Source organism: Urocitellus parryii, chromosome 10 (assembly GCF_045843805.1).
Source record: "Urocitellus parryii isolate mUroPar1 chromosome 10, mUroPar1.hap1, whole genome shotgun sequence".
Classification (NCBI taxonomy): Eukaryota; Metazoa; Chordata; class Mammalia; order Rodentia; family Sciuridae; genus Urocitellus; species Urocitellus parryii.
The window spans coordinates 125,391,015-125,404,682 of NC_135540.1; the positions used below are offsets into that span (position 1 = coordinate 125,391,015).

At 33.7% G+C, this 13,668-nt stretch overlaps 1 protein-coding gene across 1 annotated transcript in view; it reads right to left on the reverse strand.

Moving 5' to 3' along the window:
• The window catches only part of Tbc1d19 (TBC1 domain family member 19), a 132,668-nt gene that overhangs the window by 63,622 nt on the left and 55,378 nt on the right, over window positions 1–13,668 (reverse strand). Inside the window, exon 9 of the mRNA XM_026403122.2 lies at window positions 4,088–4,160. Within this exon, the coding sequence (XP_026258907.1) occupies window positions 4,088–4,160 (73 nt within the window). The remainder of the gene's footprint in view (window positions 1–4,087; window positions 4,161–13,668) is intronic.

Here is a 13,668-nt window from a genome sequence, read left to right on the forward strand (position 1 = left end):
CCATTTAAAAAGATTTTACAGGAAAGACTATTTTTTTAAGTATCAATCATATTGGAAAAAGACTCATAAACTAGACTATATTAAACTAAAACATCTTCTGTTCACCAAAAATCAACATTAAGACAGTGAAAGATTAAGTCTCAAAGGAATAATATATTTAGAATATATATATCTAGCAAAAGACTAACATCCAGAATACATAAAGAACTTGTGACAGAAAATGACATGAGTCTAATAAATAACTTGAGTCTAATAAACATGTGAAAAACCTCTTGACCACATTAATTACCAAAGAAATATAATTATAATTGTTATGAAACACACAATCACAAATGTAAATGACTGATAATTCTCAATGCAAAAGAAATATGGAGCAAATTGAACTTCTCATACAAAGCTGATGGGAGTAAAAATTGGTACAATGATTTTGGAAAACTGGCAGTATGTACTAATACAGAACTTACGTACATCATATGATAATTACCAATTATCTCTCAGATATGTAAACAAAGAGACAGTACAAGAATATTCATAGTAACACTATTGATAAAAACTAAATAGTGGAAACAACTGAAATGATTATCAACAATAGACAAGATAAATAGTGATACACACACAGTGGATTACAATACAGGTATGAAAATGTGTGGTTTATCATCAATGTTTATAGCAGCACAATTCACAATAGCGAAACGGTGGAGCCAACCTAGATGCCCTTCAGTGAATGAATGGATAAAAACAAAGTGGCATTTATACACAATGGAATTTTACTCAGAAATAAAAGAGAATAAAATCATGGCATTTGCAAGTAAATGGATGGCGCTGGAGAAGATAATGCTAAGTTAAGTTAGCTAATCCCAAAAAAAACAAATGCTGAATATTTTCTCTGAAATAAGGAGGCTGACTCATAGTGGGGGAGTGAGGGGGAGCATGGGAGGATTAGATGAATTCTAGATAGGGAAGAGGGGAGGGAGGGAAAGGGAGAGGGGAGGGGATTAGCAAGGATGGTAGAATGTGATGAACATCATTATCCAAAGTACATGTATGAAGACACGAATTGGTGTCAACATACTCTATATACAACCAGAGATATGAAAAGTTGTGCTGTATATGTGTAATAAGAATTGTAATGCATTTCACTGTCATTTATTTTTTTAAAAAATCAATAAAAAAGAAAATTAGTGGTTTATAAAATTCTACACAACATTATGAATCTTACAAACAACATTAAACAAAAAGACACAAAAAGTACATACTGTATGATTCCATTTTTATAAAGTACAAAAACAGACAAAACTAACCTATGATGCTAGAAGTCACAATAGTTGTTACCCTTAGGGGAGTAGAGTCCAGAAGTGTAGCTAAGGGGTTTTCTAGCATGCTGGTAACATTCTTTTCTTGATCAGGTTGGAAGTTACATAAATGTTTTCACTTTGTAAAAATTCACTGACATATTTAATGATCTGTGTACTTTAAAGCAAGTACATTATACATCTATAAAAGTTATTTTAAAATTATAGCAAAACAAAGAATAAGATTATGAAACTATGAGGGGAGAACTTTTTTAAAAATAATTTTTTTAGTTGTTGTGGGACCTTTATTTTATTCATTTATTTATATGTGGTGCTGAGAATTGAAGCCAGTGCCTCCCACATGCTAGGCAAATGCTCTACCACTGAGCCACAACCCCAGCCCACTGAAGGTGAGAAATTTTTTATCTTTCCCCACCCCAGAGAAAGATCAGTTGTTCAACTTCCTTTTCTCCTCCTTTTCCCTACCTTCTGAGGAAGAAAGAGCTAACAACTGAATTTGGAAGATCCCAGGACAGTAAATAACCTTCTCAAATGATTAACTGTGTATGAAAGGTCATAACTTTGTATGACTTAGTAAGTAGAGCCCTGCTTCAACTGCCCCTTCTACATAACAACAGCAAATACCACAGTGATCTTCTATGTCATTTATCACCTTATCTTCCCTAAGAGCAGAGATTGTCTCATATCTATCTACTCACCAGCTTCTGACCCACAGCAAGGTCTCTATATGCATTTGTTGTATTACAAGTGAATCAAAGAAGTAAAGTCTATTTTCTAAGTATTGTGTTACTATAACATTTAGAATAATTTTAAGTAATTCTTAAAGATTACTTCAAAAGTGAAAAACAAATATAATTTCAGGTCATGTTACTATTTTCTTTCCTTTTCTTATACCTGGCTATCATTGGCCATGGACAAAAGTATATTTTATTCTTATAAAATAAAAAAAAAGGCTAGCAAAGGTGGCAGGAGGGAGGTAGCATAGTATACTACACTTTGGAGACAACCTGCTTAGTTTTGAATCCTGAATCCACAACTTACTAGTTTTATGACCTTGAGCAAGTTACTTAACATCTCTACTTCTTCAACTATCTCACATCATACAAGAAATGAATACCACCATACACCACCAGAATGACTAGAACAAAGAAGATGGGATATACTAACGGGATACATTAGGAATGATGTAGCTACTGTGACTCTCTTGCACTGTTGGTGGAAGTATAAACTAGTATCATCTTTGAGAACTCCCTAGCAGCTATCTACTAAAGCTAAACATATATAAACCTTAGGACACAAAAACTGCATTCCCAGGTACATGCTCAACTGAAGAGAATGGTATGTTCACCAAAAGATACATGCTAGAATATTTAGAGTAGCCTTATTTACAATTGCCTCAAACTTAAAACTTCCCAAATACTTATCAGCAATAGATGGGGAAAAAAAGTGATATAAAGATACAGTGAAATACTATAAAGCAGGAAAGTGACCTACAAATACATACAAGAAATGAATACCAGTATGGCTGAATCTCACAAATAAAACATTAAAAAAAGATACATCAAAAGAAAAACACCATGTTATTCATACATATAAAATCCAAGAATGGCAAAATTTAAGAATGTCTGCTAGAAATCAGAATAGTAGTTATTGAAATAAAAGATAAAGATTGACCTGGGTTTGATCCCCAGTAACACACACACACACAAAAGGTAACGATTGAAAGAGGTTGGGAGGGGAGCTTCTGTTTATTGTGATTAATTTGTACAAATTAATTGAACTGTCCCCTCTGATGACATATATGCTTCATTATCCATTACTGAAGTTTTAAAAAATGGTAACACATATCTTAAAAGTTGCTAGGTGGTTCAAATGAGATAATATACATGAAACAGGATGTGCTAAAATAGCCATTTATTATTATTATATTACTATCATAATAGTAATAATCAATAGCCAACTTCTTTATTTAATAGGAGAAGAAACAAGTTAAAAGATACTAGCAACTTGTCTGAGGCATGTAGCTATCCACCAACGAAAGAAAGGACAGTAAGTCCCCTAACCCTGCCCTGTATTATTTCCACATCATGGGCCTCCATACTTTAAGTCAATTTTTACTTCAATCTTTTTTTTAATATATATTCATTAGTTGCACATAATACCTTTATTTATTTATTTGTTTGTTTGTTGTTTGTTTATTTATTTATTTTTATGTGGTGCTGAGGATCGAACCCAGGGCCTCGCACTTGCTAAGTGAGCGCTCTACCGCTGAGCCACAATCCCAGCCCTACCTCAATCTTATTATTGCTAAATGCCACTCTATTTTTTCATGAAATGTACTTGTATCCATGAATACAGAAATTATCTAGATGATTAAAGTTTAAAAGACATGATTTTGAAACCCTAAGTCTACTTGAGGAAGACGCTAGTGTTCACTTAACTTGGTGATACGAAAACAAAAATAGATAATGATGGCCAGTGAGGGAAATTGAGTGCTGCTGAGGAAGATTTTGCCCATGTAGCTACTTACATGTCTAATAAATTTTCAGAATTATTTTAAAGACCTTCAAATAAAAAGACTAAATCTAGTTGAACTCTGATAATTATAAGATACAGGATCCTATTCAATAATTAACAGTAACAAAGGAGAGACAAAAGCATGCTTTGTTTTCAGATAGTTTATGACACACCTTTGAGAAAAACAAGATAAACTTTAAACTCACTCTCATTTATCACGTATCATTAATTATATGTCATATGAGAAAAATACTAACCAGGAGGCACTTGTGTAGAATCATCTATACCCAGCTGTCCTGTATTTAAGCCAAGTTCTGCAAAGCATTCTTTCTGAAAAATAATACATTTAGAATTGACACACGTCTCAGACTTTGCTACATACTGAAAGATCACCTAAACATCAGCTTAAATAAAAATCATGTGACAAGAATCTATGTTTCATTCAAATATCTAAAAAAGAAAAAGACATTATCAGAAACCTAGAGTAACAAAAAAGTCTAAAATTGAGGAGTGGGACAACCCTAAATCATTTATTACAAATATTACTATATAACATTTAATATTTCTATGTGAAATAAACATAAAGAGTAAAAATTTAAGCCTAAGGAAAATTAATATATTTAATTGTAAAAGAATATTCTCTGAATGTGTATACTAATATATGTATAAAAGATATAATCTCTCTCCAAATGTAGAGCTTTTAGTAATATTTTTCTCTCCCCTAATTTTTCCTGGCTAAAAAACAGTTTTACTTTGATGCCTTTGACCAATATAAGTGCTGCTCTTGTTTACAAAAACTTTTTCAAAACCTCCTCTTGATTTTGCTTTTTTAGGTTATAGACTTACCAGTAAAGTAAGAAATCCTTCTGAGTAAAGAACTATTACATTCAAAGCTTTCCTGAAACACATGCAATCACTGATAGCAGATGTAGCACTTACCAATTTTATATTCTAAAACCATTGTCTAAAATTACCAATACAAACTTGTACTGGGCTTTCTGTGGTGTAGTACTTTATTCAGCTTTTAATCAACTAAATACCATAAATATTCAAAACAACTTATATTTGTTTTCAAGTAAATTTATAGTATCAAGTGCTCTGCTAAAATAAGGATAAACTAGATTTATTCTCCAAACTTCCTTTACTTGTTTAGTACTGTATAGGAGAGTAATTATGCTTGTCTGGCATTTGTTAAACATACAAAACCCCCATATTATTCACATTGGTATTATTTTCTAGGTAATTAAATATTTCTATTAACATTTTCCTGTTTTATTGTTATTCTAATTGGTAAAACCATACTTCCTCCCCCTTTTAAAAAATGGAACTAGTTTAATTTTCACCTTTTTATCTGGTACTTATCTCCTTATTTATAAGAACAAGTGTATATTGTTATTTTTAATTCATTAGTTTCAGATATCTATTGATTTTATATGATAAATCAGAATTTTAGTGCATGTATATTATTTTTTTCTTCCTTCCAATATCCCAATATAATTATATATCAATTTTTGGTAAAATACATAGTATAGATTTGCATTATTGTAATTAGGTAAATATTATTCACTCGTCAGCCATGTTGTTTCCTTATATACCTTTCCTTACTGTTAATTTTTCCCCATACTGTTTCTATTTAAACTGCTTTTTCACTTTTACAATATTCTTTAATCATTTACCTCTTCCTATAGCCTTTACCTTCTCTGAAAAGACCCTTGTCAGTGTAATTTCACGTGTGGTTCGGTCTCTGGGATCATCTATTCTGTTGCATTTCTCTTACAGGATCCTTCCTGGGATCTTTGGCTTCCAGCTCTAGTCTGGGATCATTGTGCTCCAGATCTGTTGTGGCCTTTATCCTGCAAATTCTCTTCACTGTCATTTCTGAAAATTCCCCTTCTCTTTGGTTGGAATCCTGTTGCTTGGTTCCATATTTTCAGTTTTGCTTATGACCTTATATGAAGCACTTCTAAGAGGTGCTGGCATGGAAGAAAATATTTTAAATCATATACATCTGAAAATGTCTACTCTACCTTTGCATTTGATTGACTGTGGTTACATATAGAATTTGAGAATTAAAGTCATTCAGATTTTTAAAGGCATTACTTCAAAATCTTCTGGCTTCCAGTTGTGCTGCTGAGAAGTCAGATGCCACTCTGATTCCTGACACTTTGTATATATACTGCTATTCATCTATGAAAGGTTTCCAGTTTCTCTCTTTTAAGTGCTTTGATAGGGATTTTCTTTCATCCATGGCATCGAGTACTAGGTGTTTCATACTGGAGATCCCCATCTTTCAGTTCTTGGAAATGCTAATGATTATATTCCCCATGTTATCCTTCTATAACTCTTACTGGTCAGATTTAGTCTTCCTGAATTGATCTTCTAATTAAAAAAAAATTCCCTCCTATCTTCCATATCTTTTGCTTAATCTTATAATAGATTTCCTCAGCTTGCTTTTCAACCCTTATGCCAATTTTTATTGGTTCTTTTCAGTTATACATTAGAATTCATTCTGACAAAATTTTAAAAAGCATGGATTATAATTTGTTCTAATTCAGTCCCCAGTACTTCCCATTTCCCTCTTCTCCTCCCTTCACTGTTCCCATCACTGTACTCTACTGACCTTTCTGCTATTTACTTAGATTTTTGTGTGTATGTGTGTGTGTGTGTGTGTCTCATGGATATACATGATGGTAAGAGTCATTGTAGTGTATTCATATAGACACAAGAAATTTAGGTCAGGCTCATTCCACTGTATTTCCTTATCTCATCTTCCTCCCTCCCCTTTAATCCCTTTCATATACTTCACTGATCTTTCTTCTATTTTGTTTACTGCCCTCTTTATTTTGGTTAAGCTTCCACATATCAGAGAAAACATTTGACCTTTGACGTTTGGGGACTAGCTTATTTCACTTAGCATGACAGTATCCAGTTCCATCCATTTACCAGAAAATGGCATAATATCATTTTTCTTTATGTATGAGTAATATTCTATGGTGTATATATACCAGATTTTCTTTATCCATTCATCTGTTGAAGGGCAGATAGGTTGGTTCCATAGCTTGGCTATTGTGAAGCATGCTACTATAAACATTAATGTGGCTGCATCATTGTAATACGCTGATTTTAAATCTTTTGGATATATACTGAGGAGTGGGATAGACAGGTCATAAGGTGTTTACATTCTTAGTTTTTTGAGGAATTTCAAGTGGTAGCACTAATTTGCAGTCCTACCAACAATGTATTAGTACACATTTCCCCCCCTTATCCTCACTAACATTTGTTGCTATTTGTATTCTTGATAACTGCCATTCTGACAGGAATGAGATGAAATCTCAATGTAGTTTTAATTTGCATTCCCCTCACTGGGAGAGATATTGAACATTTTTTCATGTATTTGCTGACCATCTGTATTTCTTCTTTTGAGAAGTGTCTGCTTAGTTCTTTTGCCTATTCATTGACTGATTTTGCCTATTCATTCTTTGGTACTAAGTTTTTTGAGTTCTTTGTATATTCTGGATATTAATGCTCTGGGGAGCAGGTGATAAGAGACCTACTTCCATTTTGTAGGCTCTCTCTTTCAATGCTCATAATTGTTTCCTCTGTTGTGCAGAAGCTTTTGATGTTATCTCACTTACTGATTTTTTATATCTTGTGCTTTAGGAGTCTTGTTAAGGAAGTCATTTCTTTTGCAAACATGTTGGGTATAAGGGGTGCACATTTTATTCTAGCTGTTGGTTTTTTCACCTAATTCCTAGGTCTTTGATCCAGTTTCAGTTGAGTTTTGCGCAGGGTGAGATATAGGGGTTAAATTTCATTGTTCTACATATGGATTTTCAGTTTTTCCAGCACCATTTATTTAAAAGTCTATCTTTTCTCTAACATATATGTTTAGCACCTTTGTCCAGTACCAGATAACTGTTCTCATATGGATTTGTCTGTGTCTTTTATTCTATTTGGTCATCATGATTGTTTTGGTGCTAGCACCATGCTGTTTTTGCTACTATAGCTCAGAAGTATAATTTGAGGTCAGGTATTATGGTGCCTCCTGCTTCACTTTTCTAGGAATTATTTTGGCTATTCTGAGTTTCTTCTCCAAATGACTATTTTTTTCTATTTCTGTGAAGAATGTCATTGGAATTTTGGTGGGAACTGCATTGAATCTGTATAGTGCTTTTGTTAGTATGGTCATTTTGACAATATTAATTCTGCTCATCCAAGAACACGGGCGGTCTATTGCCTAAAGTCTTCTTCAATTTTTTCCTTCAGTGTTCTACAGTTTTCACAGTAGTGGTACTTCACATCTTTTGTTAGATTGATTCCCAAGTATTTTATTTTTGTGTTTTAAGTCAATTATGAATGAGACAGTTTCCCTAATTTCTTTTTCAGCAGGTTCATAATTGAAGTATAGGAATGCAATTGATTTATGAGTGTTGATCTTGTATTCTGCTACTTTAATGAATTCATTAATGAGCTCTAGACGTCTTCTGGTGAAGTATTTTGGGTCTTCTAAATATACGATCATGTTGTCAGCAAGCAGAGATAGTTTGAGGTCTTTTTTTTACTATTCATATCCTTTCATTTTCCTTTTCCTGCCTGATTGCTCTAGCTTTAGTTTCAAGAACTGTTTTGAATAGGAGTGATGAAGCAGGCATCCTTGTCTTGCTCCTGTTTTTAAAGGAAATGCTTTCAGATTTTCTCCATTCTCCAATAATGGTAGCTTTGAGTTTGTCACATATAACCTTTACAACATTGAGGTAAGTTCTTTGTATCCCTAGTTATTCTAGTGCTGTAGACATGAATGGGTGCTATTTTTTGTCAAATGCTTTTTCTACATCTATTGAAATAATTATATGATTCTTGACTTTGATGCTAATAATATGATGGATGACATTTATTGATTTCCATATGCTGCACCGACCTTTCATTCTTGGGATGAGACCCACTTGCGCTTTTTTATGTGTCTTTGTATATGGCCTTCCAATATTTTATTAAGGAATTTACATCTATGTTCATGAAGGATATTGGCCTAAGGTTTTCTTTTCCTTGATTTTTTTGTCTGATTTTAGTATCAGGGTGATACTAGCTTTGTAGAATGAGTTTGGCAGTGTTCCCTTCTTTTCTATTTCATGGAAAAATTTGAGGAGGCTTGGTATTAGTTCTTCTTTAAAGGTCTGGTAGAACTTTGCTGAGAATCTTTCAAGACCCAGACTTCTTTGTTGAAAATCTTTTGATAGCTGCCTCAATTTAATTACTTGATATTGATCTGTTTAAGTTTTCTATATTCTCATGGTTCAATTTGGGCAGGTTATATGTCTCTAGGAATTTGTTGATATCTTCAGGAATTTCTATATTATTGGAATATTTTCTATTTATTGGAGTTTCTGATGACCCTGAAGATTTCAGTACTGTCTGTGGTGATATTTACTTTTTCATCTCTAATTTTGTTAATTTTAGTGTTTTCTCTTTGTCTTTCATTAGTTTGGTTAAGTGTTTATCCATCTTGTTTATCCTTTTGATAAACTTTTTGTTTCACTGATCATTTTTATTGTTTTTTAATTCTCAAATTCATTCATTTTGGTTGTGATTTTAATTATCCCCCCCCCCTTTTTTAAACTGATTTTGGTGCTGGTTGTTGTTCTTTTTTAAAGGCCTTGCAATGTAATGTTAGATTATTTATTTGGCATCTTTCTATTCTTTTCACGTATTAGCTTAATGCTATGAACTTTTCTCTTAGACCTGCCTTCATACTATTCCAGAGCTTTTGATATATTGTACCACGATTCTTATTTATTTCTAAGAATTCTTTTACTTCTTCCCTGATTTCTTCTGTTATCCATTCATCATTCAGAAGTGTATTATTTAATCTCCAGATGTTTGCATATTTTCTTTTTTTTCTTAATCTCACCATTGATTTATAATTCCATTCCATTTGATCTGACAGAATGAAAGGTCTTATCTCTCTCTCTTTTTTTTTGTATTTGCTAAGATTTTCTTTGTGACCTAAAATATGGTTTATTTTAGAAGATGTTCAATGGGCACCAAGAAGAAAGTGAATTCAGTATTTGACACATGAAATAGTCTACAGATGTCGGTGAAGTTCATATTATTAACTATATTTTTTAGTTCTGCAGAATCTTACTTAGTTTATATTTGGATGATCTATCCAGTGGTAACCAGTATTCTTGTATTGTGGTCTATTTGATTATTAATACTGAGATGGATTTGTTTTATGTATGTAGATGCACCATTGTTTGAGGCATAAATATTTATAATCATTGCATCTTATTGTTGTATGATTCCCTTATGCAGTATGAAGTGACCTTCTTTGTTTCTTCTGATTAATTCTGACTTGAAGTCCACTTTAGGTGATATGAAAATAGCTACCCCTGCTGGTTTATGCATCCTATGTAAATTATATGTTTTTTCCCATCCTTTTACCTTTGTCTTTGTGAGGTAAGTATCCTACAGACAGCATATTATTGGGCTTTACTTTTTAATCCAATCTGCCAACCTATGTCTTTTGATTGAAAAGTTTAGACCATTTTCATTCAATGTTATTATTGAGCTGATATTTATTTCCTGCCATTTTGATTTATTTCTAATGTTTAAATCACACTGGATTCTTTGACTATTCTTATAGTACAATTCCTCCCTATGCTCATTTTCATTTCTATTTTTCATTCCTTCTTCATGAAATATTTCATTGAGTCTGTTTTCTACTACAGGCATTCTGATTATAAATTGTTTTAGCCTCTGTTTTTCAGAGAAGGTTTTTAATTCATCTTCAATTCTGAAGCTTAATTTTGCTTAATTTTTGGTATAGTATTCTTGGTTGGCATTCATTTTCTTTCAGAGCATGGTATATATTATTCCAACCCTCATGGCTTTTAGGGTCTGGGTTGAGAAATCAATTTGGATTGAATTACCCTTAAATGTGACCAGCCATTTTTCTCTTGCAACTTTAAAAATTCTATCCTCATTGTATGTTAGGCATTTATAGACACATCATTATAATGTGTCTTGGAGTGAATCTATTCTGATTTTGTATATTTGAAGTCCTACATACCTCTTGTATTTAAATTTCCAACTCATTCTTAAGGTTTGGAATTTTTCTGATATTAAATCATTGAAAAGACTGTGTATCTCTTTAGTTTATATGTCAGTGCCTTGATTTACCCCAATGATTCTTAAATTTGACCTCTTGATGTTATCCAGATTTCCTAAATATTCTTGTCATGGTCTCTTAACATCCTTTCTTTATGGTCAACTTTATTTTCAAGATTAAATAATTTGTGTTTGAGGCCTGAAAGTCTGTCTCAAAGTGGTCTAATCTCTTTTATTTAATTTTTAATTTCGTTTATTGAGTCATTTCCAAAAGTTCAGTTTGGTTCTTTTTCAAAATCTCTTGTTCACTTCTATAATTTCTTTCTAATTTCACATCTTACATCTTCTTTTAGCTTGTAAAACATTTTAACTATGAACTTTCTAAATTCCTACTCTGACATTTGCTCTGTTCTGGCATCAGTGCAGTCAGTTGTTGAAGCATTATGGGCTGTTTGAGATGATTTGTTCCCTTGCTTTTTCATACTGTTTGTATGTCCACCCATCTACTGGTATAGTTCTCACTTCTTCTTTTAAGTGAGGTAATATTATGTGAGCTTCTTTTTCTTAAGAGTTGAGTGATTATCCAGATATTTTTAGTAAATGTGTGACTTCTGATGATTTTAATATAAGCACCAGTCAAGACTTGTACAATTCAACCTTACAAGAATCAAAAACATGTTGCTATTGTTCTCCACAGTTCCTAAAATCCAGGTATGAGCTTATAATAAAGTCCTATAATGTTTCAAAAATTAGTTATTAAGTTTAGTAAAATCACTATAATCTTAAATGAAGGCTAAAAGGGGGAAAGAAAAAAGATTGGGCAAAAAGGAGAGGAAAAATGAGAGAAAGAAATTAAGAAAGAAAAAAGAGAGAGAAATAATAAAAAAAAAGAATAATCCACACCAAGGCAGAAAAGAGAAATACACTGATGATGTTGTATTTGGAGCAGTAGCAGATAATGCAAGAGGATAAATAGGAGATAAGAAGAGCAAGTATAAACTACAGCTAGGAAAACAAAGATAGCAAGATTGATTCTAATCAATGCTTTAAACTATTAGATGAAATACATTCAAATGGGTGGAAGGTACAATATTGGTTATTGGTGTAACAATTACATTCAAGTTAAAGAGTAAGTTATATTGGGCTGGGATTTTGGCTCAGCAGTAGAGCGCTCGCCTAACATGGGCGGGACCCAGGTTCGATTCTCAGCACCACATAAAAATAAAGGCATTGTGCTGTGTCCATCTACAAAAAAGATTCATTCATTCTCTCTCTCTCTCAAAAAAAAAAATTTTTAAAAAGAGTTAGTTATATGTTAAAATGATGTCAGAGTTATTTATAGTAAACCATATCAAAGTGAAGTAAATTCTGTTTGAATCTTGGTTTGAATTTCATTGGACAATTAGTAGATGTCCATCCTTCTTTGGCTAGGGATCTCACCAGAGTTTCAGAGGCACAGGAGTCAATTCCCTCATTGCTATATATCTCCCACCAGCCAATTCTGATTTGTCAGCTCAGGGGCCTGCAGCTGACTACTCAGAGGATGCAGTGTTGTGGCATGACCCTGTGACTTCTGTAGGTTATCATGTACCTGCTCTCCTCTTCAGGATATTTTTAATGGTGGTGAAGACCTTGGTAGCTGTCTGTGAGTGAAGGAATTCTGGTTGTGGTTTTTCCACAGGTGTTCTCTTGTGAAGAAGTATTCACCTAACAAACACCACTTTTTGAGGTACTGTGGTAAAGGGACTCAGGTGGTTCACCTGGGTTCTAGTTTCCACTGCCCCGGGTTTGAATGATGGACACTATTATGGTTTGAATGTGAGGTGTCCCCCAAAAGCTCACATGTGAGACAGTACAAGAAGGTTCAGAGGAGAAATGATTAGGTTGTAAGAGTCTTAACCCAATCAGTGAATTAATCTCCTGTTAGGGATTAAACTGAGTAGTAACTAAACTGGTAGGGTATGACTGGAAGAAGTGGGAACGGGGGCATGGCTTTGGGTATATATTTGTATCTGGCAAGTGGACTTTCTCTGCTTCTTCATCAAATGTGGGCTGTTTCCCTCTGCCACAGTCTTCCGCCATGATGTTCTACCTTACCTAGACAAAGGTAAGGTACAGACAAAGCCCTCTGAAACTGTGAACCCGCAAATAAACTTTTCCACCTCTACAATTGTTTTTGTTGGATCTTTAATCATAGCAGTGAAAAAGCTGACTAAAACAGGCACTGATTTCCTCTATTAACTATATCTGATGCAAGGTCTTGACAGTATCCAAACAATGCCCTTTCACTTACCAGTTGTGATCACGGGTCAGGCTGGGGTACCAGTTAAAGCTGGGAGCAATCACTTCCTGTTGCCTAGACTCTGGTAACTGTATCTTCTGCTTAAGTTTCCTGGGTTATTTAGGGAACTTCTTCTAGCAGCCTTCTGTCTGTGGCTGTTTCACCATCCAGGAACTGGGTCTCTATGTCAGTGGATATTTACGCAACTTCCCTCTAGAACAGCCATGCGGGACAGTCCCTAGGCTTCTCATGGTACCTCTTTCCAGTGGTCAGGGATCATGAAGTCCTGGTCAATCTGTTTCTCTTGCCTGGGAACTAAGCTGCTTAGTTGCTGTCTCTGAGTTGAGTACAGGCTGCTCAGTGCTTTGGTCACTGAGACAAGCAGGACTCAGTATACTTGCAGCACAGACCCTTGTCAGCCCATTTCCCTTATTTGTGGGAAGGGAAAAGGAG